The 24,685-nt window shown below is 49.0% G+C and overlaps 9 protein-coding genes and 2 non-coding genes across 11 annotated transcripts; 5 read left to right on the top strand and 6 right to left on the bottom strand.

Annotated features, from left to right (window-relative positions):
* Window positions 1-348: 348 nt before the first annotated feature.
* Window positions 349-2,848, bottom strand: DFJ58DRAFT_915847 (uncharacterized protein; the record flags this gene model as incomplete). The annotated part of the gene is made up of 4 exons (XM_041395453.1): window positions 2,712-2,848; window positions 2,625-2,658; window positions 2,376-2,569; window positions 349-2,320 (listed from the first exon to the last, which is right to left on the bottom strand). Exons 1-4 carry the CDS (start codon window positions 2,741-2,743, stop codon window positions 349-351), a joined length of 2,232 nt encoding a protein of 743 aa, XP_041240581.1. The 5' UTR covers window positions 2,744-2,848.
* A 456-nt stretch (window positions 2,849-3,304) lies between these two features.
* On the bottom strand, window positions 3,305-4,468 carry DFJ58DRAFT_844130 (P-loop containing nucleoside triphosphate hydrolase protein; the record flags this gene model as incomplete). The annotated part of the gene is made up of 4 exons (XM_041393043.1): window positions 3,305-3,929; window positions 3,986-4,179; window positions 4,231-4,264; window positions 4,314-4,468. 4 exons carry the CDS (start codon window positions 4,466-4,468, stop codon window positions 3,305-3,307), a joined length of 1,008 nt encoding a protein of 335 aa, XP_041240580.1.
* Window positions 4,469-5,356: 888 nt separating this feature from the next.
* Window positions 5,357-5,442, bottom strand: DFJ58DRAFT_t119. The gene has a single exon. It is a non-coding gene; the product is annotated as a tRNA-Ala (tRNA).
* A 178-nt stretch (window positions 5,443-5,620) lies between these two features.
* DFJ58DRAFT_32499 (C5-sterol desaturase) lies at window positions 5,621-6,920 on the top strand. The gene is made up of 5 exons (XM_041379862.1): window positions 5,621-6,153; window positions 6,204-6,304; window positions 6,357-6,502; window positions 6,554-6,658; window positions 6,724-6,920. The coding sequence occupies exons 1-5, from the start codon at window positions 5,714-5,716 to the stop codon at window positions 6,811-6,813; spliced, it is 882 nt and encodes a 293-aa protein (XP_041240579.1). The 5' UTR covers window positions 5,621-5,713; the 3' UTR covers window positions 6,814-6,920.
* A 420-nt stretch (window positions 6,921-7,340) lies between these two features.
* Window positions 7,341-9,107, bottom strand: DFJ58DRAFT_803447 (WD40-repeat-containing domain protein). The gene is made up of 8 exons (XM_041390968.1): window positions 8,838-9,107; window positions 8,666-8,742; window positions 8,432-8,605; window positions 8,207-8,359; window positions 8,022-8,152; window positions 7,800-7,921; window positions 7,693-7,746; window positions 7,341-7,637 (listed from the first exon to the last, which is right to left on the bottom strand). Exons 1-8 carry the CDS (start codon window positions 8,968-8,970, stop codon window positions 7,456-7,458), a joined length of 1,026 nt encoding a protein of 341 aa, XP_041240578.1. The 5' UTR covers window positions 8,971-9,107; the 3' UTR covers window positions 7,341-7,455.
* Window positions 9,108-9,129: 22 nt separating this feature from the next.
* DFJ58DRAFT_t120 lies at window positions 9,130-9,209 on the top strand. The gene has a single exon. It is a non-coding gene; the product is annotated as a tRNA-Arg (tRNA).
* DFJ58DRAFT_907297 (XFP N-terminal domain-containing protein) lies at window positions 9,146-12,383 on the bottom strand (the record flags this gene model as incomplete). The annotated part of the gene is made up of 11 exons (XM_041395055.1): window positions 9,146-9,367; window positions 9,423-9,585; window positions 9,638-9,953; window positions 10,005-10,069; window positions 10,120-10,401; window positions 10,456-10,726; window positions 10,772-11,314; window positions 11,367-11,657; window positions 11,708-11,843; window positions 11,994-12,167; window positions 12,218-12,383. The coding sequence occupies 11 exons, from the start codon at window positions 12,381-12,383 to the stop codon at window positions 9,330-9,332; spliced, it is 2,445 nt and encodes an 814-aa protein (XP_041240577.1). The 3' UTR covers window positions 9,146-9,329.
* Window positions 12,384-14,238: 1,855 nt separating this feature from the next.
* On the top strand, window positions 14,239-15,988 carry DFJ58DRAFT_803440 (P-loop containing nucleoside triphosphate hydrolase protein). The gene is made up of 6 exons (XM_041390967.1): window positions 14,239-14,432; window positions 14,506-14,664; window positions 14,718-14,752; window positions 14,809-15,001; window positions 15,051-15,639; window positions 15,693-15,988. Exons 2-6 carry the CDS (start codon window positions 14,636-14,638, stop codon window positions 15,735-15,737), a joined length of 891 nt encoding a protein of 296 aa, XP_041240576.1. The 5' UTR covers window positions 14,239-14,432; window positions 14,506-14,635; the 3' UTR covers window positions 15,738-15,988.
* An 874-nt stretch (window positions 15,989-16,862) lies between these two features.
* On the bottom strand, window positions 16,863-18,683 carry DFJ58DRAFT_915842 (uncharacterized protein; the record flags this gene model as incomplete). Its single annotated transcript, XM_041395452.1, is given in 8 exon segments — window positions 16,863-16,985; window positions 17,029-17,178; window positions 17,198-17,368; window positions 17,397-17,636; window positions 17,687-17,726; window positions 17,806-17,867; window positions 17,940-17,991; window positions 18,177-18,683. The coding sequence occupies 8 exon segments, from the start codon at window positions 18,236-18,238 to the stop codon at window positions 16,863-16,865; spliced, it is 900 nt and encodes a 299-aa protein (XP_041240575.1). The 5' UTR covers window positions 18,239-18,683.
* Window positions 18,599-19,215, top strand: DFJ58DRAFT_853307 (uncharacterized protein). Its single transcript, XM_041393847.1, has 2 exons — window positions 18,599-18,818; window positions 18,875-19,215. Exons 1-2 carry the CDS (start codon window positions 18,741-18,743, stop codon window positions 19,148-19,150), a joined length of 354 nt encoding a protein of 117 aa, XP_041240574.1. The 5' UTR covers window positions 18,599-18,740; the 3' UTR covers window positions 19,151-19,215.
* A 2,454-nt stretch (window positions 19,216-21,669) lies between these two features.
* Window positions 21,670-21,930, top strand: DFJ58DRAFT_643502 (uncharacterized protein; the record flags this gene model as incomplete). Its single annotated transcript, XM_041381381.1, has 1 exon — window positions 21,670-21,930. A coding segment is annotated over one exon (261 nt), but the record flags the coding sequence as incomplete, so codon positions are not given.
* Between the last annotated feature and the right edge of the window lie 2,755 nt (window positions 21,931-24,685).

Here is a 24,685-nt window from a genome sequence, read left to right as displayed (position 1 = left end):
GCGGACTACGAGGCAGCGTCGAGAACCGATGTCAAAGTATTCTCTCCTAGGTGAACCAATAGAAGGAAAACAGTCGTTTACCCGCCGGGTCCCGATTTTCCAGACCTTGGTAATGAACAAACACGGCGGCAACACATCATGATGCCAACAGTAGTGACAGCGTGCACTTGTCATCTGCAGATCATTGCCGTGGCCAGATACTGCTAAACATTCCAGGACTGCAAGTGAATAAATACTGCGACAAGGTAAGGGAAAAAAAACTAGTACTCTGTCGTACATGATGCATAAGTTCAATAGGTTAAGGACCAGCGCTGGTCAATCGTAAAGCGCTAATTGAGGCTCACTTCCTCATCTTCTTTTCGTCGTTCCCCACCACGTCAAGGCTGCTTTCCATACCACGAATGGCAAATTCGGCATCAGAATACCTGGCTGGGGCAAGTTATGTTCGAGCGAACTTTGCTCCTCGACGTCAGTCAATCTTTTTTCGTAGTCTAGCTTTGCCACCCGAGCCCGCTCGCGTGCCTTCGTCAGTTCGTCCTCGAGTTGCTGACTCTTCTTCTTTTCTGTTACTTCTTTCTGACGTGCTTGTTCTGCTAGACTTGCGCTCTGCTCTTCCGATTGAGCAACTAGCTGTCTCAGCCGAGCAAGTTCTTCCTCCATTTGCCTTCGGTGCTCCTCTTCCCGTTTCTTCTGTTCTTCAAGAAGTCTGGCGCGCTCTAATTCTTGTGCCTCCTTGGCAGCAGCGGCTTCGCGTTCTGCCTTTGCATGCGCCTCCTCCAGTTCTTTGCGTGCTCGTGCGACTTCTTGCTCCGCTGCCTTCCGTTGTTCTTCCTCGCGATGCTTGGCCAACTTTTGTAGCTCCACGAGACGCAACTGGGTTTCTTCTTCAACTTTCTTGGCAGCGGCGGCCTCCTCCTGCTTGCGTATCTCTTCGGCTTTTGCAGCCTCTTCCATCTCCAACCGAGCACGCAGGAGCTCGTCTTCGAGTCGTTTCCTGTGAGCTTCTTCCTCGCGAAGTTTGGCTTCATGCTTTTCTGCGAGCAGTTGTACGCGTGCATCTTCTTCAGCCTGCCTAGCCAACGCAGCTTCGCGCTCTCGGGCGGCATGCGCCTCTTCCATCTCCCGCTGCAGTTGAGCAAGCTCTTCTTCGTGCTGTTGTGCTAGTTGTTGATGTTCAAGGAGACGGATTCGGGCACTTTCGACCGCCTGCTTCGCTGCGACACTCTCGGCCTCTTTTTCTGCGTGGGACGCCTTGACTTCCTCCAATTCTTTCTCTCTCTGCGCAAATTCTTCTTGCAAACGTACTCGTTCCGCTTCCTCTCGAGCACGTTCCCTTTCCGCGGCTTCCATGGCGGACTTCTGTCGTTGATGCTCAGCCTCTAGTGCTGCCAGCCTGTCCCGCTCTCGCTTGACTTCTTCGGCGTGAGCAATATCGGCAATCTCTTTTGCGATGCGAGTCTTCTCCATATCGTCCAGCAGACTTTGGAGGTGCTTCTGGTGACTTTCTTCCGCCAGCACTCTTGCCTTGCGTTCTTCTTCCAACTCGCGAGCGCGCCGTTTGTCCTCTGCCTGCTTGGCAGCAAGAATCTCGCTCTTCCTTTGAGCATGCAGAGTTTCCTGTTCCTCTTTCTCAGTCAAGACTTTGGAGACCTCGCCTTGAAGGCTCTCCATCGTCTGGAGTTGCTTCTGCTGCTCGGCTTCCATCTGCAGGATCATAGCCTCAAGGCGTGCGCGCTCAGCAGCGAACTCGGCAGCCATGCGCTGAGAGTTTTGCTCGATGCGCAAGCATTCCTCCTGCTTCTTCTCGAGCTCTTCCTGAAGCTCTCTCCGCGTCTCCTCGTCTTTGGCGCGCATAGCGGTTTCCATCTCTGCTCTGAGATTACGGATCTCCTCTTTGTGGTTATCCGCTTGCTCGCCGAGGGCGCGCCTGAGCTCAGCGCCCGCAGCAGTCATTTCGATGGACTTGTGCTCGTTGACGATTTCCTGCTGGATGCGGAGTGTAGCGGCTTGGTTGTTAATGAGATAACGAAGGGTGGTATGTGCGGACTCGAGGGTGCCATCGTGACGGAGCATCCGAGCGCCCTTCTCAAGCACGGGCTTAAAGAATTTGTCCTTACTCGCAAGTTCAGCCTCTCTAGCTTCGCCAATCTCACGTTTCACCTCTGACCACATGTTGGTCACGATGATAACGTTTTTAAGCGAGCTCTCTCCGCAAAGCTCACGGAAGATCTTGAAGTTGCGCTTGGACGTGCCACCCATCCTGAAGTCAGAGATGCGGTGCATGTAGATGACGCCAGCAAGCCTGGCACCATGCTCGTAGCTGAAGAAACGCAGACACTTAGCTTGAGCAAACTCATTGCAATGGAATCACGTACGTCTTGGAGAGATATGCGGCGATCATGGTCAAAATGTCCGTGTCACTTCGGCTAGTATCATCAAAGCCGGGCGTATCGATCAGGGTCACGACACGCCCGCTGACGACAAACGGCCGTGAAGTTCGCACTTCGCTGGTGCAACTTTCGAGGCCGCGACCAACGGGAAGGCTTGACCCGCTAGCCTTATTGATAAACTGTGCCCGGCAAGAGTGAGCAACGCATGGTTCGAAACAAGCAGACTTTACATACCGTGGATTTACCACTACCGGTAGCGCCCATGACGCTAGAAGGAGCGTCAATATATGAACCTGAAGACACTGAATTTCAGGTACGTACGCAATCCGGATTTCTCTGTTCGGATTCGCCATTGTTGTAGTTCAATAATTAGCGGATATCGAATGCAAGAGGAGGTATAGTTGTATACTGAGACTGGCAATACGTTGTGTAGGCACTTTGGTTAATGTAAGGAATGCGGGTGTTTAAATATGCCTGCGGCCTTATCGATTCAGCACCCACTTGCGGCGGCATGGCCTTCACGAGGCGCAGCCCCTAACGTGCCTAACGAAATGTTGAGCCCTAACTCGTTGTTTGGAGCCTTACTTAACTTAAACGTGATCACCACTGAATAAATCTCGGTGTGTTAGCCTGGCTTAGGAGCAGCCTCGCTTCGTCCTCGCTGAGCGCAATGTGAATCCATTCTCGACTGGCGTCTCTGTGACTGCCCTTTAACATTGTTAAACGTTAAACGTTTGAAATAGTGCCACAGCTTCAGGAATCTGATGCTGATCAGGGTTTTTTCCGTAACTTACACAGCGATGCATATGGGTATCATTTTAACGTAACCGCAGTCCATACTATGCTACAGAAAGTGAGTCAGGATTATCCGTATTGTCAGCCAAACGATCGCCAAGACAACTCAATTGCGCCAGTCATACAGCACGCGCGTGGAGTTGCTCTTCTATTTTCCGAAGTTCTGCTTGATATTCGGATGCCAACGTCGTAGCCTCGTTTTGCACGCGTAAAAGCTCCGCCTCCATCTTCTCCGCCTCCTCTTGGAGCTCCATTCGCGTCTCCTCATCTTGCGCCTGAGCGGCTTCTTCCAATTCCACTCTCAACTTCTCCAGCTCTTGACGGTTCTTCTCCGCCTGCTCCATAAGTTCGCGGTTAAGCTGTGCATAAGCGCCTGTCTGCGTGATGTCATTCCCTGCTGCGAGTTCGCTTTGGATGCGTAAGACTACGGGGTCTATGCCAGTCAGATTATGAATGAGCTTGTGTGCACTTTCTTGATCATTCATGTGGCGTAGGAGAAGAGCGCCGTTGTCGAGGATTGGTTTGAAGAATATGTCCTTTTCCCGCAGTTCTTTTTCCCGCGCCAGGGTGTCCTCGTTTACTACGTCGCCCCACATGTTCGTGACCATGAGAACGTTCTTGTATGCGTCTTTACCACACAACTCTTGAAACATGGTGAAATCACGTCTTGATGTACCTCCGACTCTGATATCGGAGATTCGGTGCATGTAGATGACACCAGACAGGAGATTTCCCTGCTTGTACCTGGAGGTCAACGTGTCAGTGCGCTAGGTTACCCAGATGATCTGGTGGGTACGAACATAGTCTGCATGTAAGCAGCAATCATCTTCAGCACGTCTGTGTCGCTCTTCGTCGTATCATCAAAGCCAGGCGTATCGATGAGAACGACACTCTTTCCGTCCAGCATGAATGATTGGGACATCTGTACTTCGTTTGTACAGCTCTCAAGCCCCATACCAACTCGCAAATTCGAGCCAGATGCGATGTTGATGAACTATTCAAATATTTATCAGCATTGATGACTGGAGCACAGGGAATGTCGGACCGTTGTCTTGCCACTGCCTGTGGCGCCCATTACACTGTGGGGCGGGTTAATCACCGCCCGACATATCGGTGATGGTCACGCACGCTATGTAGATAGTCTTGGGCTCCTCCGACTCTGGGCGCAATGTTTCTGGCTCTGGAGTCTGTCCAAGTTTTGGTAGCTCAGCCTCAACCCGGCCTGCCTCTGGATCCGGGAGCTTCTTGCGTCTGGAAGTAAAGTAACTGATACATCCACCCATGCTGACGTCGAGTCGGAGGTTGCTGCTGTCTAGGTTTCGTGTACTATAGTGGTTTTGTAGATCGTAAACACACTGTTGTCGAAGCCTACAGTTCAACACGTGTCCAACGCATTGTCGGGCCTAGACGCATCGAGGACGCCATGCACATCGGTCAGCCTAAAATCATTACTTCATGCCATGATTGTGATCGCGATAGTGTAATGAGGTGTCATTGGGTGGGGACATGCATAGGGCGATGAACACATGTGACCCAGATGCGATACATGAACCGGACGCGATATACTCGAAGCACGCATGGTCAACGCCCTACTGATAGGAATGGACCTTGAACACATGATGATCGTGCGTTTAGGGCGGACAACAAGAACGTCGAAATGTCACTACGGCACTGCCAATGAGGGAATTACCGCAACATTCCATGGCGCCTCGCGAGAAGGACGTGATACATGCGGAAGTTCACCGACCCTTGGTGGTTCCTCGTGGCTGCCGCGGCCGCATCAACTCCAGTGTCAGATCGCCGCGTGTGTTTGTAATAACTTTGTAAGTATTCGGTAACACAGCCAGCGTCGGCGGACCGCGTGTACATTTGCGGGCTCCGTGTTTTTTTCCGAATTCTCGAAATTTTATAATATGGTGTGAGCTTGTCACTGAACGTGCCATAGTTAGCTTGGACCACCTACTTGCCGCACTTCGGCTGTCAATACTAGAACCATCACACTGGCGAATCCCACAGTTGTGACGAGCTGACATGCTCACGCCATTCTGTCCCGAAGTCGTGTCATTTGGATGGATGGATGTCGAAAAAATGATCACATGAGGTTGCTGTTCAAGTTTGATGCAGATCAAGCAGAAATCTAGACAAGTGTCAAAAATGCGACAGGAAAAAGTTGGACGTTCAGGGGATTGAACCCTGGACCTTATACAAATTGGATGCTTAATGCAAAGCATACGCGCTACCACTGCGCTAAACGCCCTTGTTGTATCGTTTAACCTCTTGAATTATGTCCATTGTTTTTTTTTCGGACTCATATTAATGTTTCCATTGCCGCTGAGTTTTATTTGACCTGAAATTAAAATTAGACAAGTTAGGATGCTTTGTCATGCCGTCGGTCAAAAAAGTGGTTCGATGAGTATGTCATATATAAGAGTTGACCGGAACTTTGTCAGTTTGCTCTCGGTACCTGCTGGTTAGGTCAAGTGACTTCTATCGCTAAAAATCACCGTCTGTTTTGATTTTTAGGCGCCATGGATCTCGTTCTGCACCTCGCAGATGACTATCTTCTCGACAAAGTATGGGCGCGGCTGCTACCTCTTAACAATCACGCGTCATATGCTTCGTCTGCAAACTTCACGTCAATCACGTATCTTCAGCAGTCTGCCTGGCCTCGTGATTACATCCCTAGACAAATTATTTCTCTCAGCGCAATCACCCTCATGGGCATTCATTGCCTCTATTTCTTGTTCGCGTGGCTCTCATACAAATTCATTTTCAACCATGAGATGATGCGCCATCCACGCTTCTTAGAGAACCAGGTCAAACAGGAGATACAATCCAGTCTACGAGCTTTTCCCGCAATAACACTCCTTACCCTACCTTGGTTCCAAGCAGAGGTGATGGGTTACTCGAAACTCTACGATAATGTAGAAGAGTACGGTTGGGCTTACATTGCCCTATCGGTACCATTGTCAGTACCTTCTCTCTCAACCGTGACATCTGCTCAACATTTATTATTAGCTTCTTACTTTTCACCGACTACGGAATTTACTGGGTCCACCGACTATTGCATCACCCAAGTATATACAAAACATTCCATAAGCCTCACCACAAGTGGATAAGTATGTTGCTCCGCTCTGCATGCCGTCTTCTTGCGCTCAAATATTTTGGTAGTACCGACCCCCTTTGCCTCTCATGCTTTCCACCCCGTGGACGGCTACCTCCAATCTGTCCCATATCACCTCTTCATATTTATATTCCCTCTTCACCGATGGTTATATCTTGGTCTCTTCGTTTTTGTCAATTTCTGGAGTATCCTCGTGCGTGCCTTGCGTTACTCATATGGACCACTCTGACGTCAACGACACTAGATTCACGATTCCGATATGGTTACGGGACACGCCCTTGAAAAAGTGATAAATGGACCCGCCCATCACACACTTCATCATCTTTACTTTACGGTCAACTACGGCCAGGTACGCATTACCGTTCATGCTTTTCTCGTAGTTATCCCCTAATGCCTCTTTCCCCTCGCGCTCAGTACTTCACGTGGGCAGATCGTGTCTATGGTTCGTACCGCCAGCCCGAGTCGTCCCTCGATCCTATGCTTCAAATTAAGAAAGAGTCATAAGGACGACGACGATGATCGCGGCGAACCTATTTTATCATCCAATTATAGACTCATCCACCCTTGCCCACTGATGGATCATCCTAATACGTTTTTGTGCTGCTTGTTTACTCTTTTCATTGAAATCACTTGGACTATCAATGGTGTATTCATTTGGGATTGCCTGATTCCCAACTCTAGTCCACCATACAGACTGTGGCTTTACTACTACTAGCTATGAGTCAAGTCTGTTTCTTATATTTTGCCAACGTCTGCTTTCAACTCCACGCTTGCAAGCACATACAAGATCCACTAATTATTCAGAAGAGAATATTGTCAAATGTTGTGGAAGCGATTGGGGCAATGCTCCGCAGGTTTCAAGGGCATGTCAATAACTACGAACACCAGGCCGATACGGACAACGGCGCGCATTTTGGTGTTCAGTGTATTTGGAGAAACATTTGGCCCCTATCCTACGATGGGCGCCAGCTACCAGGTTCCATCATTCCTAAGGCCTAAGGAGACGAGCGCTAAGGCCTAAGGAGTATAACAGGAGAAACACAACTATCATGTTATTAATGCAACACATCGAGACATCGACATATGGATGTAGATAGCGTACTACTCAAAAGCAACTCAAACACTGTCCCGATGCCTCGACCTCACCTACTTCTTTGGTCGCCTCTTGACCTCATCGTCCTTGCAAGCATGTAACATGAGTTTGTTGGGGTGTCCTGGCGTCATGCCGCTGTGGCCTTTAGACCAGTCATACGAGACAGCGTATGCAAAGATCGTGCCGTTTCGGTTGAACGTAGTAGCACTGATTGGCCCAGGGGTGGCCTCGAAAGCTAAAAAAGTATGATCAGTACAATCAAAAAAGGCCAGCAATCAGAGTGGGAATACTCTTTAGCCGTGTGCGGGCGTCTTTGTCCCAGAAGTGGATAGTCCCATCAGAGCCTGGGTCGTCCGAATTAGACCAGCCACACGGAACTGGAGGCTTCGGGGCTTACCGCAAGTAGAGAAGGTCCCGTGCACAGGATGGAAGGATATGTCATTGACGGCGTACACAAGGGACTGGTCTTTGGCATTCGGTGTCTGGTCTTTTCGATGGCACTTGAATGAAAAGTTGTTCCTGTACAACACGTGAATGAAGGTATGAGCGGAACCATGAGATACCCATACGAGCTGTCTTTCTCTTCGACGTATCTGTGAAATGATGAACGCCAGAAGACCAATCATCTGACAAAGTTACGTACTGGATGGCCACACGGCCTTCCACACTACCCACAGCAAACCCGCTGCTGGCGGAGTTGGTGAAGCATGAAACAACGCGCGTTTGCCATTTCAGCGGGGAAATGATGGTCTAAATGGCATGCATAGGTCATGTGAGGACATCAAGTGAACCTCGTTGACATACTTTATATGCTGTGTTTGGGTTTGTAAGATTGAAAATCTGGATATGGCGCTCGGCTGTGGCAACGACCATAAGCGGATATTGTACATCCATGCTGTAGCAGCGCTCAGGGAGTTGAACGGTGGCAACAGGAGTTGGCGATCGCATATCCCAGTACTATGGTCGTGGTAAGTGATAACGCGAGTTATGAGATACATGCACGTGTTACGAGGATTGCAAGAGGCTTACTTTTACGGTCTTATCCCAACTGCCAGTGGCCAGAATGCCACCCTGTGGTGTCTCGATCCACTTTACGACCTTCACAGGGGCATCGTGCTGTGCCACTTGCTGTGATTGTCCATTCGTAATGTCAAACATGCGTGCAGCATTATCCGCACCCCCCGAAATAACTTTGTTACCTTCCTAAAGGCCGAAAAGGCGATTCAGCGTTATCAAATGGTGCCAAAGGAAGTACAAGTGCACCTTGTTCCAACACACGCTCAACACAGGTCCTTGGTGGCCAAACATTGCCTTGCCTTGAGTCTGCCCTCCAGCGCCAACTTCATACAAACGCACCTATCAATGCATAGATTACGCGTCAAACCTGGTCTAGATAACTTCTGAAACCACTTACATTATTGTCCCAGCTTCCCACCGCTAGATAGTCTGCTGCAGGGGAGAAAAGCTAGGGAAGAGATGGAGTCAGTCGGTGGCTCCGGAACTTCGATATCCTTTTCTGCGGGCGCCGCTGGTGCTGTCGACGCCGTGTTAGTTCCAAAGAATGACATGACGTCTCAGAACAGTTGGAACTGAGAAGATTGCGAAGGTGCAATTCGAATCTAAGGAGCAATTCAGTTTCAGTGCAACAAGTTGACGAAGCTGGCAAAGTGTGGCGTGGTAATTTTGGATCGCGCTGTGATGAATGTCGAGGTCTTGGATCAAAGCATGGCGGGTTGGCGTAATGGTAACGCGCTAGTTTCCGGTTAGAGATCGCTAGAGATTCTGGGTTCGAGTCCCAGGCCTGTCGCTTTTTATTTATTTTGAGAGCACAAGCGACATGAATTCGACAAATAATACAGGAGAGAGGTAGTAGTACACATCAAACTCATAGCAATTGAACTAGTGAAACTCATATCAAGCGTTGTCTTTAGTCAAATTTGGGAGTATCAAATGTGCCTTCAGGATCTGAATATACACAGTCAGGTGAGCGGGCAAGCAAGGTAACGGCTAGGCGACTCACCCATTCCGTGAGCAAAGATATACTCCTGGTCTTTGGCGACCATGTGCGTGATGTAGGCTGCGTCCGCGTGAGCCCCTGTCGAAACCTTCGTATTGAAAAGAGCGCCAGCACGGATGGCGGCTGCGGCAACGTGATACCTAGACGTGTGATTGCAAAGCATCATCTATGGAAACCACATCAAAATTAGGGGTAGCTGATTGCTGCGAATGACGCACATCGAATGGCGAGGTTGTCGTTCCCTCCTCACGATACCCCTCGATAGTGATTCTGTCCACGGCAGGCCTACCAAATAATAAACCTTTCACCTCGATGGGGTAGCCATGGTAGTTGATGATAATATTCTTGTCCTTGGTGAAAAGCGTGTCAAAATCGTCGGCGCTCAAGGCATGCGGGTGACTGCCATGGGGCCCGAGAATCATGAGGTCGGTGACGTTGACGACGCGCACTCGTAGAGCGGGAGCCACCTTGCGAAGAAGTGCAGCTGCTGCTATAACTTCGAATGTCACTTCGACACCGATACCAACGAGGACACTGGTTACCTCAAATCAGCCCAAGCTGTACCACTGCAAGGAAAATACTCACACATCCGGGTCCACGCCATCGTCGACGCTCGCAAATTTCCATACAGATGCGCCCGCAACGCAGTGCTGTCAGACATTAAACGAAATGCGAGCAAAATTAGGAGGGATCACTTCACCTTGTTTGCCTCCTCAGGACTCAGCCAGACGGGCGTGGGCTGCTTGCTACCAACCATCAAGTTCACATAGTTCTTCGCCCTCAAGCAATGGGCCACCGTGGACAAGAAGCAATTTGCATCAGGCGGCAGGTACACGCGCGCCAGCGCCGGTTTTAAATTGAGAACGGAACCAATGAAAGACGGGTTCTGATGAGAGAAACCATTATGCTCCTGACGTGCCCAGGTAGATGTCTCCAGATAATTCACGGAACCAACATCGTGCCTCCAATTAGTCTCGTGGGCCTGGGGAGGGAGGTATGAGTTGCGTTAGTTAGCCCATTTAGAACATCAACGGACCATCTTCGTGAACTTGCTATACTGCACCATCATGGTGTGTACAATGCCAAGGAAAGCCTCATAGCTCGGGAAGAGCGCAGTCCTGCCAGTAAGTGTGTACCCTTGCAACATGCCTTGGCAGGTATGCTCAGACAAGATTTCGATGACGCGCCCGCCCTGGGCGCGGGAAGCAACGTCCCACTGGAGATTGCGTCCGGTGACATCAAATACAGCATCTAGCTTGTTAGACACGAGTTCGTCAGGAGAGAAAATCCGGAAAGTGGTTGGGTTCCTACAAGAGGGTGAATAAGAGCTAGACACGTAATTGAAAACATACTCCTTGATCGTATCCCTTAACAGGGTTCCGACTACCTTCATGCAACTTGCCTGCAATCCCTTTTGAACTCCAAGACGAGTCCATTCTGGAACTCGAATGGGGTGGAAGGTGGCATATGCTTCCTTCCTGCAACCAAGCTTTTTATCCTTCTTGTCAGGGACAATGCTTAGCAATTCTTCAGTAGGTGCACCCTCCACCACCCCTCTGCCGCCTTTAGTAGCGAAAAGCTGATGAGGACCATAGCTTTGAAGCCAACCCTGCAGGGCTTGAAGCTCCTCCTGTGACGTCTTAGCCTGCGGAAGTGGGACTTGGTGTGAGTGGAATGACCCCTCGATGAACTCCCCATGCATCATCCTGGGACAGGTCCAACCCTTTGGGGTGCGGAGGATCAAAACAGGCCAGCGCGGCTTCACAATGGGGTGCCCTGAGCGAGCCGCGTGTTGAATACGGGAGATTTCAGCCAAGGCCCATTCCATAGACGCAGCCAGATCCAGATCAATCTGTTCCAAGTCACTGACAATGCGGACCATGTAACCGTAACCGCTTAAATGAATACGTCAGACTTGAAGAATGCATGTCGTAGTTCGCCTCAGACCTGAACAGGGCTATGAGCTCTTTGTCGTCCATGCATCCGTAAATGGTACGTTCGGAGATCTTGAACCCGTTCACATGCACAATAGGGAGAACCGCGCCAGATTCAGCGGGATCGATGTACTTGTACCCATGCCAGGCAGTGGCGGTCGGACCGGTTTCCGCCTCGCCGTCACCAACAACACAGGTAACGACAAGATGAGGATTATCCATGACAGCGCCAAACGCAACACTGAGAGCATAGCCGAGTTCACCACCTTCATGGATGGATCCGGGGGTTTCGGCATTGATATGGCTGGTATAAATGGTGAGATAGCCAACACCAAAATGTCCAAGTTGGCGAACCTTGGAAAACCTCCAGGAGCACTAAACTTTGTAATGAGCCTTGTCAAGCCAGTGCGATCACGCGTGTAAGGCTCCCAAAAGGGAGATAACGAGTCTTCGAGCCATAAGGACGCCAAGACAGCAGGTGCTCCGTGACCTGAAAGAAAGAGTTAATAACTGTCTTATGACAATCACGTGATGCACAGATAAGTATATGCGCTTTACGATCATGATATCGATGTGTGCGTGTATGCGTGTTGCATAACATACGGCGCAGCTAGAAGCAAGGTAAGGACATTTGACTCGCCTGGGCCGACCACCAGCAAGGAGTCGAGATCGGTCTTCTTAATGATCCTGTTGAGGTGCGCATATACCAAGACCAGGCCGGGGCAAGTACCCCAATGGCCAAGAAGCCTCGGTTTGATGTCATCAAAAGTCAACTGGCGGTCAAGCAGGATATTATCCTTCAAGAAAATCATCGCTAGCGACTTCATTTAATAAATTTTTTACGCGCTGAGGGTACTGACATACCAGCAGCAATGTAGTTGGCTGCTCGCCTGAACTTTTGGATTGCACGGAGTTCGGACTCCGTAAGGACATTGCTCGTGTCGAGTTGAACAGCATACCCGCGAATCGAGTCAGGGAGATGAGAGGGGTCTGGGGGAGGGTTTGGCTGGGCAATTATCTGGCCAGGCATTGTGTCGGACGAAGATACTGTCAACTTGAACAGGCTCTAGGTGTGTGGATTTCTGAATCTATCGTTTACACAAGTAGTTGTCGGTCGTGGTTGTGGTCGAAGGTGTGTTCTCTCCATCTACCCGTATTATAAGGAGCAATTTAAAGGGGCTCCCTGAATTGGAATTTGACGCAAGGGTTGATCATCGTTTGCTCTGACTCGGAATCTCGTTCGAGAGCTACTATGGACCTCAAGGTTAGATACTCTTCCGCGATATCAACTTTATTGTTGTATTCATTCTCGCAAGTCGACTTGGACCGTTGAGCAGTTCTACAGCGAAGCCTTGGTGATAGGGGCTGTCTAACCGTTTTTAGAAATTTTTACTCTCGGGCCTCTTCGACTCGCTGGAGGCCAGGCATATCTGAAAGCTGTAAATAGGCCATCGTACGCCATCTCTGGCGCTTATCTCCCTCGTAAAGGACATAGGTCATGGCTCACCACTGAAACAAGGATGGCCTTGAAATTCTGCCAGCAAATTGAACGTCGAAAGCTTCCATAACATTATCCCGCAAATTACAAAATCTACATATAAAGTACATCTTCAAGAAACGAGGCATGTGTTTATTAGTGCCATCAATGAGCTGGATGTGACGCAAAGTAAATATACTAGTAGATTAGATGTAAAAGCAATAATGTCCCCTCAGACCTCGAGTGATTCTGCGTGACATGAGTGACCTTTTAATAAGATAGATAGGAAAGCGGACTACTCACGGAACGGGCGTTTGCTCACAGTGCACAGGCGCTCTGCGGATATTACTCGAGTTCTTCACGCCCCCTCGAATGAATGAAGTCGGTCTGCCAGGAATGCGGTCCATTTTGTCGAACAATAAAGACTGTATGCTCCAAGTACTATGTCCGCAACTGCTTCAGTTGTTGTACCAATTCAGCAAGGTAAAAGTCGTTGCTCACCTGGGTAACCTTGAAAGCTGAAAATTTTTTGATAGTAGAACAAGAGAGTATTGGTTTTTGAAGACGAGACTTCCGCAGATGCCTTGTGAGATGACTGCAATGCGCACCAGGCATTTTATACTTCACACAGCGAGAAGGTGGATGGCATGGACAAGATATTAGATCATGCACTATGCGAGTAGCTATGTGCGATGGCTGGCTTGCTGCTAACGATATGGATGTATAATGAAGGCAAGTGAAGACCAAACCTTCTGTGAGACGCCTCTGAGACTGATTAGCGGGGTAGAATGTGAGATTTTTTGGATGATCACGGTAATTTGGCCACCCGTTCGACCTGGCTGTTGCTCCTTCGATTTGAGACTGGCGCACAGTTGTAATAATACCTCCTCTGATACGGGAAGCATCCGAATCGTAATACAGGAGAGCAATGTCTAACTCTCAACCGAGATTAGGGATATCAGGCTCCTTGCGTTATTGGTTGCGGCCACACTAGGCACTCGCCCATGCCGGGAAAACGAAACCTTGCAACAAATACAACGTGAAAAATCGGCCCCCAGAACCCCCATGCAGACCAGACCAACTGGCCAGGTTTAAAAAATCGCGCGTCAGACGAGAATGATGTAAACGTTATCCTGGCGAGCCAAATATAGCATGCCAGACCAAAAGATTGGCCTGCCACCAAATTAAGAGGGCCAATCACGATATGGCATATGGCAAGCACCGACAACCAGGAGTCTTGAGGAACGCATACAGGCCTCCGTATCAGGGCTCGCATTACCCACTCTGGGGACCACGACCTGAAATATCGGATATGAGGGATGGCATTGCTGGATGGTTGACAAGCTGTGGCTATAGATCTAATCGCATCAACACAGGAATGACTGCCATTACAGATATAATACAAACGTCTGCCTCACCCTTGACTAGTGAACCCGTCAGTGAACCCGCGGTGTGACCTGTGTGATGAGAGAAGTAGTAATAACAACACATAACAAAGTACTTACGATCGAGCACACTACTCATCTATATACAGCTACTGAGTCCCGAGATTCAGAGAGCCCAGCGCTCACCGGAGCCAGAAGACTTGGCAGAACACAATGCGTAAGCTATGCATAGCTCAGGCCTTGAAGCTCGATTAATTGATTCCATGTCCCCTTATCACACACCTCTATAGCACGTGTTCATATTGACGTGGTGCAGTGTGGATTCAGCGAGGATCGTTCTCAGAGTTCACATAAGTCGCACAAGGGCGTTGTCGTGGACGCGTAATACGCCGTCCTCTGTCCTCTCCCTACACATCCATCATGACTGGAACACTGAGCATCAGAATAGCGTATGCATTGACCGTTTCCCACGGATTTCTTCCACTTAGTCTCATATTTGCAGTATCATGGGACCCTCTGGAAGTGGCAAGACGACATGTGCGTCAGCAACAGCGAGAACTTATTTAGACAAACTACTGATCGACCACTCTCAGTCATCAATGAGGCCAGCGGATCTGACTTTGCAATCGGAAAAGGTCTCGAGAGTTGCACCAGTGAGGTGCAAGCAACGAACCCCTTCAAACTCAACGGCCGGGAAGTGACATTGATTGACACTCCCGGCTTCGACGATACCAGCCGCAGTGATACGGACATCTTGGCGATGATAGGAGCATACCTCTCGCAGACGTTTGTCTTCGTTATGATCCTTTTTCCTGTTCTGACCCAAATGATACAGATATGAACACGGTGCCAAACTTGCTGGCATCATCTACATGCACCGCATATCAGATTTCCGGATGGGAGGAACAAACAAACGGAATTTCAAGATGTTCCGAGAACTCTGTGGGGAGTCCACTCTGCGAAACGTGTTGATCGTGACAAATATGTGGAGTGAAGTTTCTTCTGAGCTTGGGGAGATGAGGGAGAAGGAGCTAGAGAATAATTTTTTCAAAGGAATCCTCGACAAGGGCGCGCGGATGTTGAGACATGAAGGCACGCGAGAATCGACGCACCGCACCCTACGATACCTGGTCCATAACCAACCCGCCACGCTCCTCATTCAAAAGGAGCTCGTGAACGAGCACAAGAATATCATACAGACATCTGCAGGATCTGAGCTGACGCGAGTTCTGAATGAGCAACGAGAGCGCCACGAAGAAGTAGTGGCTCAGTTGCGCAAGGACATGGAGGCAGCGATCCGAGATAAGGACCACGAAACGAGGGAGGAACTTAAGGATGAGATCCGGACCAAGCACGAACAGATCCTGAAGTTGCAAGGCGAAAACGAGCGGCTAGAGGCAGAGTTCAAAGCTGCCAAGGAGAGGCTCGAGGCCCGGATGAGCGCAATGGAAGAGAAGCATCACGAGCAAGGACAAACCGTAGATGCCTTGAAAGAACAGCTGGAGACGGAGAGAAAGGATAGGGAGAAGCTGGTCATCGAACAGGAACAGAAGGAACAGCGCCTGTGTCGCCTGGAAGAAGACAACGCAAAAGCTCAGGAATTGGAGCGCCTAAATAGCGTCCGCGAACTGAATAGACTTGCCGCTGTTCGTGCTGAGCTCCAGGAAGAGCTTCGCAAGGAAGAGCAGCAGAGCATAAAGGAGTCGCAAGTCGGAGGTGGCGGGCTAATAGAGGATGTGATCACCTGGGTGAGGTCGTGGTGGTCATGATGTGTATCGTGACAATATTTGTATTTATTATATATTAATTGTACTACTACCAACTGAGTCCTATCTCTGATGTTGATCCATTTCATTGGCAACTACATTTCGTACCTTGGGTATTGTTGACAAGTCATGGTTCACGTCTGCATCAACGAGCGCGAAGCTAACCCGAATCCGCACATCAATTTCGTCTCCGTTCTGCCTATAGTTGATGCCACCCTCGAGGATGACTCGGACACTCGGCAACCGTGACTTACTATGCGGGCGCTGGCTGCGGTGAGGCCTGTCATGAAGGCTCACAATTTCACTGTGAACAGCTTGGAAGAGGTGCGTATGTGACTAGGTTATGCATACTATGTTGAAATTGTCACGGTCTAGTACGAGTATAACAGAGTGTTCGCGGGGCGGAACTGGAGCAATATTGAGACAATTGGTACGCACACAACCACGGAATTACTTTAAAGAGCTCCACTGAGGCGGTATACGAAGTCCCGCTGCCTCCTATGGATGTGTGATGCTCAGGCTAACTAACGAGCGCTGTGGTCCTGGCTTCCTTATATGTTCGATGAGTGGCCCGCAATCTGCACCATGTCGTATTGATACAGTGCATCTGGAAGGAGGAAACAGCCTTCTCCAATAGGTCGTCAATCTCGAGATCCATTTCAGGAATGGCTTTCTCCCGACCCTTATGAAACGATGAACGTCCCTGGCGTGCGTGATGTGATATTGAAGTAGACGTTAGGCCGACTGAAAGCACATCAGAACGACGACATATAAAGGGGACCGCGGAAGCACGTACCTATCATCAGGAAATTTTCTCTTCACGATGAGCCCCTCCTCGAGTTGCGCATGGGTAAAGCGATATAGACTAAAAACCGCTGATTTCAATGACTTCCTCTCTTTGCCTCCAATCGTGTAACCGTGACGACACCCGCCCCAGTCGCGCTGCCCTTGTCCTTCGATGCAATCAGACGAACATTCTGGAGATGCGCCTTGTATTGCTCAAGCTGTGAGCACAGGTAAGCATTGTGGTCGCAGATCATTTTGTACTACGACCGCTTCCAACGACTTCGTTTCTAATACCACCTTCTCCCGCAGATTACCAAGGCGAGCGAGCTCAGCAGCAACCTCATCCTGCAAGAGCTTATAGCCATCCGCCGCTTCGGTGATATTTTGCTTCTCCAATTCACGAAGCATCTCCTTGACTTTAATTGCGCACAAGCGTTGCATCCTTCGTCGTAGCCACCCGTTCGGCAATCGCAGCCAGGTTGTACGGCCGCTTCTCGGCAGCGTGGGGTATGGAACGGATGAGCTGTACAAGAATAGAGTTGGTTTCCATGTACAGCATGTCGCTTGTTGATACCCAGTCCATCAGATCGCTCTGGATATCCTGTGCAGGTGTTTCCCAGCGACTGTACAGATTCAGCTCGATGGCACGATTCTCCTTTCGTGGAACTTGTGATAGGAGCGGGTCCGAGTTCATCATTCAAGACACGTAAATGCTGCTTGTCGTTTTGGGACTGGAGCACAGAAACTAGTATGAGGGACAAGTAAGGTATGCTTGCGAGAGTCTCCACGTGCTGTGAAATCAAAGAGTGGGTGTTGGTGATCCAGTGAATCATAAGGTCTTCCTTGGATAGAGCCATGTATTGGTCTATCTAAGATACAACGTTAGTTGACATGAATGATGAGATATACTCAAACGTACTTCAAGAGTGTCACAGAAATCTCGACTTCGCAGAGACCAGCTGTTGAAGAGCTCAAGGTGATGGTATAGAAGCTTCGCATACGAGGGCTTGGTCGCGCGCTAATAGTACGGGTACGTACCAGTACTTGTCAGGGATCTCGGACGTCTTCAACAAGTACATATGCTTGCCACTTGGAGTAGCCTAGGACGGAATATCAAAATAACATAGTAATTATGTAACCTATCGAAGGATTCAGATGCCGACTAGTCGGACCTTGGTTCCTTCAAACAACTTCCAGGGAGTGTGTGCGCATAGGGTTGGAAGTCTTCAAATTTCAAACCTTGAGCAAACACACTCAGTTCGAACACCCTCACGGCATATATTTCACAACGAAAAGACCCCAGACTCTACCTGACATGTTCGCTTCAGTTTAACGTTGCAGCCATCATCGAGCGATGTATATAATGGCCTCAACATATCCTCACTTCTCGCATATTTCCCTTCCCTTACGCCCCTTCTATCTTCAGCTTCAGGTTTATCGGTTCGATCTTCTCCTCTTCACATTTTGACATGTTAGCTTATCTCTTTCTCGCATTTTTAGCATATTAGCTCTCCTTTATCAACACTGTAACAAATGCAGACTTGACAACTATATATATAAGATTCACCTCCCTGATACTAGTTATACTAACTCAATGCCTATGGTCATCTCCACCGGTTCCACCGTCTATGCGTCGTCCATTTCAAGCGGAATGTGCTCGCTTCGAACACATATTTCGAAAGACGCTATGCTAAGCCTTTTTGTGTCGGAAGCACAGCCAGATTCGCAAAGGACCTTTGAGATCATCAAACCAGGGTGGTAAGGACAAGGCCGAAACTAATAAATTTGCATTGCCGCCCTATACCGTCTGCAAGCTTTATACCCAAAAATATGGCGCGCATGTCCAGCTACCACCAACGGCACCGAACAAGCTCACCACAATGTCAATCGTTACGGCGTGAACTTGACACTTCTAGGTGGCATTATGAGAGGACAAGCCTTTGACGGTTGAGCAGCGCAGAGCATCGATATTCATGTGTCTCTGGGCATTGGCACTCGTGATCGTGATTCCGCTCACGCTTACCGTGCATCGAAAAGTATCACTCGTCAAGGTATGTATCTTCATTCACACCATTCAATTTTTAACAGCGACTTACCCTTATCACAGCGCCGCCATGTCACGCAAAATCCAGTGGCACAACCCGCAGGCAATGGGCATTATGCACTGCAGCAACCAGCACCCCGAAGAATCATACGATTCACGCCAGTGCCATCCTGCATACTTGCTAATACCCTTCGACCAGACATCAAAGGAGTACCGGAGCCGTGTCTATCACCGCACCATACTGTACGACGACTCGCTAGTTCCACTCCACCTCACCCGTGTTCCCATCTTGCAGCTCAGTACTCTCGATGGTGCACTTTGTGGATGATGACATATTAGCTTGGGCGAGTACTTAGACTGAAGAGAATATGATACACCGCCACCTCGTCATGTTAAACATACTTCGTCAATGTTACTACTACATGCTAGGACACAAAATAACACAACGTCCGGAGATTAAGTGCCACGTCAGCAACGAGGGTGGTAATGGAAACAGTACGAAGTTGAAGGAGAGACATCAAGACTGACAACAGAATTCATGGAGCAAGCCTCATGTGGGAAGTGAGGATATATTGAGGCCGTTATATATTGCTCGACGATGGCTACAACATTATGTAAGTTGAAGCGAGTAGAGTCTGGTGTTTTTTTCATTGTGATCATTCTGTTTGCTCAGGGTTTGAAATTGTTTGAAGGAGCCGAGTAAAGATAACAGTTACAGGGTACCAGGAACCGAGGATTGGTCTACCTGGTCTATAGGGGGGGGGGGGGGGTGTCACGTCACCTTAGTAGTTCATTACCGCTTATCTGTTAATCATTAACTAACTTCATTCGGACCGAGCCTGGCCTGAAGAATTCGAAGTCTCGCCGTTCGAGAATGTTCGTTGGGGTGATGCCCTATATGGCAGAGTAAAACATACTATGAAATGCTACGTGCCTTCTATGAGTCACGTTTATGCAAAGTTGGTCCAGGCATGACGCGAGCACAGTTAAAGCCAGTTGCGATAGGGTCTAGGTGCATCATTCATACTCCTTCAAGTTCATCGTCGTCTGCAGGTGGTGTGACATCTCCAAATATCTGTTCCAGTCCGTGCGTGCTCGCGAGCAAAAGTTTGATGCAGCTTCGATCGCTCTGTTCAACATATTCTTGAGATGACTAGCTCAGGGCCTAGTTCATTGTGGTGCATAGTCCTGTCTTGCATAAACTGAGCAGGCGATCGGGAAGTGGTGGACGGTTTCTTCTTCGCGCTGGTGGCATTATTGGCAGATAGGACTTGGGACTTTCGCGATGCGATGCGATGGATGTGATCAGTGGTGCGTGTCCAGTGCGAAGCTGAAAGAGAACGGAAGAGTACGTTGTCACAGTGGTTCGGCTACTAATGCCTTGATGGGGGTCGTCCGCGTCAATGTGGAGGCGATCAATGTAGCGCGGGTCGGCGGTATATTATATTAAATATTTGATTGACAAATATTGTTTGGCTCTTGTTTGGCTCGGGATCTCCCGCATGGAGCCGCAGGGCCCACCCTTGATAATGCCCCTGTACCCTCTTCTAGGGTACAGAAATGTCTTTGGAACCCAGGTTGGCGAAGGCCCAGACTTGTCCGGATAGAATGGGTTCTGGCTGATCCTTCCCTTCCCGTGATATATATTATCAGGGGTGGAGCGCACTTTGGATCTGCGATAAGCGGGGATGCTGGTGACGTGACAGCCATCATCACGCGTCACGGTTTGTCAAATAGCCAGCCGTATACTATACGTAATTCAACGTTCGAATATTCAGTCTGCGTTATGTTTCTGGTTCCTGTCACTGCATCTCATGACCATGAGATCCGTTCCGGGAAGCATGAAGTGGAATCTGTTCGCGGACTGAATTGAAGGATCTGAGTCGTCTTGCCAAGTATGTAATCGCAATATCCCCTCTGAGCACTAGTACTGAGTCTTACTACTAGTAGTGTGAAGCGTTCAACAATTGTTGAACGTTGAGCACTTGTCACTAAGCATTGGATGGATCCTTAGCTAGTCGACATCGTGTTCCATTTATTGAGATTCAGATCGGCATTCTCGTGAGGGCGAGACGAATCTGAGATCATACGCATGAATCACATAAGTTAGTAAAGCCTTTGACAATTGTTTTTTTTTACGTTTCCAGCTAATTCACGCACTGGAAGGTTCCCCTTATAGTAAGCCGCTGAGCTCGCGCATTTCCACACTTCATACGGCGACATCATTATATGGAACAAATTGAGACACGGTCTCGTCAAGATCTCAGAAAGAAGTACAAGATGCACCCGGGTGCTCGTGGATTTTGGCAAGTTTCCATTTCTCCGCAATCCGACCCATCACACATTTACCGTTATATGGACGCAGCCTAGTCGAGTTCTCAGAAAAAATTGCTTGATCTTTGGCAATTCATTTCCTCGGGTTGCGACCAGCTAATTAACACGCCTGCAGGTTCCCCCGCTATACCATAAGTGATCTCGCTCATTTCCACCTATCGTGCGTCCACCGTTTTCTTATAGAAAAAATTAGACACGGCCCCGTCAAGTTATCAGAAAGAAGGTGTATATAAAACAAGGGGTCAAGAGTATGTCTAGCTATGCCCACAACTTTTATTCTGACTATGAACAATTTCCCTGACTTTACACTCATCGTGACTGAATTCCCACACCATGGGGAACTCTCCAGGTAAAAGCCGCGACTTGTAGATTTGGACCTGGTATTCATGTCATATTTTCACAGATGCTTATTGCCTCATTGTCCATGCAAATCTACGAGCCCGCAGAACGCCGACGTCATAGACATTGAACCCAGCACCGCCATTAGCGCGCAGGATGCTGAGGTAGAAACTCTAGTGTATCGCTGCGCCTGGGACACCCAGCACTCTCCCTGCAAGATGTTCATCGAAGGCACGCACAGACAGATTCTCTCCCACCTCCGCCAACGCCATGGTGTAGTGCATAATGGCAATGAGGAGCTCCAATGCCTTTGGAGCTCATGCTCGACAGACGGACTCTTGAAGATGGGTAGTTTCGCAAGGCACATTACAAGACATCTGGGTATCCAGTTCAGGTGCTCGCAATGTGAACTCGTCATGGCTCGTGACGATGTCGTTCGCGCACATATCAGAAAGATTATTGGCTGTACTGATGCTGCAGTCGAGCTGGTTCCCGGACCAGGAGCCCGTCGGATAGTCTCAGCGTAAAGGGGATCATTGTATATCGTCTGGTGAGGTGGAGCCCTGTGTTGGACAATACGTACAGTATGTAAGATTATCTAGTGATGTACATGCGGTTTGTGCTGGGTGTTACTATAATATTGGTCCAAGCTTTCGCGAGGACGATAATCGCTGTCTGAAGCCATTTTGGGTGTTCGGTGGCTCCACTCTCTCTGCGGTCTTTCTTTTTCTCTGGGGGATACGTCTCCGAAGGTGTTGATGAAGCGGCGAGTATGTGCGATGAATTTGAATAGCGGTTTGCAAATTTGACGCATTTCTCGTCATTCAGGAGGTATTTCAGCTGCTGCGCTCTGGTTCCTAGTTCCATCCGCATGGCGTGTCACTGTCTTGTATATGCTGGGCATACTAGCAGCTAGTAGAAGACTCCCTTTAGCATTAAGGGGGATAGTACCCAGCAGCAGGTCGTTGCGGTCAATACAAAATGCTCACCCACAAGGGCCGTGTGCTTGGACGCTGGTCGATATGTGGCAGCGTAACACGACCATTCTAGAAAAGAGCGTTCAACACGAGGCTGATACTGGCAATCATGGAAAGTACACACCAAAGTAAGTCGCAGCCCATACTGCCATGTCATAAATACATCAAAACTAGACTATTGTCCATAAATACTGATACATGTTCATGGGTAATTGTCCGTTGTCCAGCTGGATGTATCCTGAGGGAGAATCGGCCGCATCAGGGAAGCCCTCGGTGCTTGCCATGCCTACGAAGCACCACCTAGAAATAGCATGCGTTCGAATCTGGCTGTCAATTCTTCGCTCCTTCAACTGGTGGCTGTGACAGAACGGCTCTGAAAATATACAAGGGGAACGTAATCCCGCCCTCCACACTCCAGATTCCAACCGTTCATAACGCGTCGTTCAACCCCAGTGAAAATCGAACGGACGCCCTCACACGGAGATGGATGGAAATCGATGGAATCTAAAAAGTTCGGTGTCTGTAGATGAGCGTCGACAAATGGCGCGTTCCGTTGATACTCAGATGACTGGTCACAGTAGCGACGCTGATTGACGCCAGTCTAAGAATCGAGGAGTTAGATTTCCGTAGATTTGAATAGATGGTTCGCATCCTCTGGTTCTCAGAAAGTATCGACGCAAATTGACGGAAAACAATACATTTCGAGGATCGCAAAGCAACAAAACAACCGTAAAATTGGGCTACCAGCATGCACACCCGTTTGTGTTACTAGCTCCTCAGCCCTCCTACCCGCCTGCTGATGATACCTGGCTAATGTAGTGTGCCAAGAGAAAACATCGCGAGAGTTTCGACTATGTTTGCGGTCCACACACAGTCGGCAACCTAGACATAACACATAAATAATTGCACAATACGGATAGTAATAGCCACAGTAGTACTTACTAGACCTCGATGTTGTAACTCCGCAGATGGTAAGTGTTAGTGCAATAAGACTAGAACATGGGATCAAAGGGATGAACAGAATATTGATTGACGTATCTTCTCGAGTGAGTCCCAGTACGCCTTGAACTTTGGCAAGGAGCCGTTTTGTATCAGCCCCTTCACCAGGGATGGCCCTGAAGGAAAATATTTGAGTTGTCGGAAGACAAAACAGGGCATTAAAAAGAGCGAGAATGATGTGCCCGCTGTACGTAACAGTGAGCACGAAAAGGCGGGCATTGCCGCCAGCATATACGGACATGTTACCGATGTCTGAGTGCGCTGATGGGCCCTAATATTAGTTCAAAGAAGTAGCGCAGAGTTGTGCTCTCCAAGGAAACCACCGATTGACCACACACAGTCATCAATGAAGCCAGTGGATCTCCCTTTGCAATCGGAAAAGGTTTCGAGAGTTACACCAGTGAGGTGCAAGTAACGAAACCCTTCAGACTCAACGGCCGGGAGGTGTAAATGCAGAGGCAGAGCTTAAAGCCGACAAGGAAAGGCTCGAAGCTCGAATCAGTATTTGAATTTGATACTTTATTCGCACATACCATCTTTTTACTGAGTAACTCGTGCTGTCTGTCTAGTCTTCCTTGAACTCGGCCTATACACTAAAAGAAATGACACGGCACAACCACAGAGTACGTGTCACAGAGTCGACAATGTGAGTCAGAAGAGCCATTACTGCTGAGACAAGTCAAAACGAACCTGGCGAGGCGACGATAGAAGAGACGCAGACTCCAAACCATTCGCTCACTGAAAGCCCCACTATAGGAAACCAGATTCAGATGGCAAGAGCGCCAATATCTCGACGAAAAAAGTGGCACTGCATAGGTCACTTGCTAGTGTAGCTGCGGAACAGCCAGTCACCTATTAGGAATAACGACTGTCTTCCTTCTGTTGTGGTTTGACTAAGGGAAACTAACACTCACCCATCCGGAGTGTGCACTAAGCCTAACACGCAGAGTATATCGGAGAAGTTAGAACGTGGTGCCAAACCTCCGAGTCGCGCATAGTAGTCAATACACTCTGCTTCGAAAGAGTATTGAAGTCCCAGGAGCAACCCAGGAGTGCACACTGCATCCGTCCAATAAGTTGAGAACCAAATCATATGTAACGATAATTGCAGGTGCACCGAGTCCACGACCCATGACTACCATTCTACGGGACGTGTCACAGCGTGCAACAGAGCGCGCCAGTGACTAGCCTCAAGAACTGGAGCGTCTAAATAGTGTCCGTGAAC

Source organism: Suillus subalutaceus (genome assembly GCF_016647625.1).
Source record: "Suillus subalutaceus strain FC151 chromosome Unknown DFJ58scaffold_104, whole genome shotgun sequence".
Lineage (NCBI taxonomy): Eukaryota > Fungi > Basidiomycota > Agaricomycetes > Boletales > Suillaceae > Suillus > Suillus subalutaceus.
This window is presented reverse-complemented; position numbering and strand designations above follow the sequence as displayed.

Bases quoted from the DNA above. Each gene is read 5' to 3' on its own strand.
- DFJ58DRAFT_853307 (XM_041393847.1), top strand. From the start codon at position 18,741: ATGTGTCTCTGGGCATTGGCACTCGTGATCGTGATTCCGCTCACGCTT. The intron at 18,819-18,874 runs GTATGTATCTTC...CCCTTATCACAG, and splicing joins GAAAAGTATCACTCGTCAAG to CGCCGCCATGTCACGCAAAA.
- DFJ58DRAFT_803447 (XM_041390968.1), bottom strand. From the start codon at position 8,970: ATGTCATTCTTTGGAACTAACACGGCGTCGACAGCACCAGCGGCGCCC. The intron at 8,743-8,837 runs GTGGGAAGCTGG...GTTTGTATGAAG, and splicing joins CTGCAGCAGACTATCTAGCG to TTGGCGCTGGAGGGCAGACT. The intron at 7,638-7,692 runs GTATTCCCACTC...ATACTTTTTTAG, and splicing joins CGCCCGCACACGGCTAAAGA to CTTTCGAGGCCACCCCTGGG.
- DFJ58DRAFT_32499 (XM_041379862.1), top strand. From the start codon at position 5,714: ATGGATCTCGTTCTGCACCTCGCAGATGACTATCTTCTCGACAAAGTA. The intron at 6,503-6,553 runs GTGCGTGCCTTG...CAACGACACTAG, and splicing joins TCAATTTCTGGAGTATCCTC to ATTCACGATTCCGATATGGT. The intron at 6,659-6,723 runs GTACGCATTACC...CCTCGCGCTCAG, and splicing joins TTACGGTCAACTACGGCCAG to TACTTCACGTGGGCAGATCG.
- DFJ58DRAFT_803440 (XM_041390967.1), top strand. From the start codon at position 14,636: ATGACTGGAACACTGAGCATCAGAATAGC. The intron at 15,002-15,050 runs GTTTGTCTTCGT...CAAATGATACAG, and splicing joins GGAGCATACCTCTCGCAGAC to ATATGAACACGGTGCCAAAC. The intron at 15,640-15,692 runs CTCGAGGCCCGG...GCAAGGACAAAC, and splicing joins TCAAAGCTGCCAAGGAGAGG to CGTAGATGCCTTGAAAGAAC.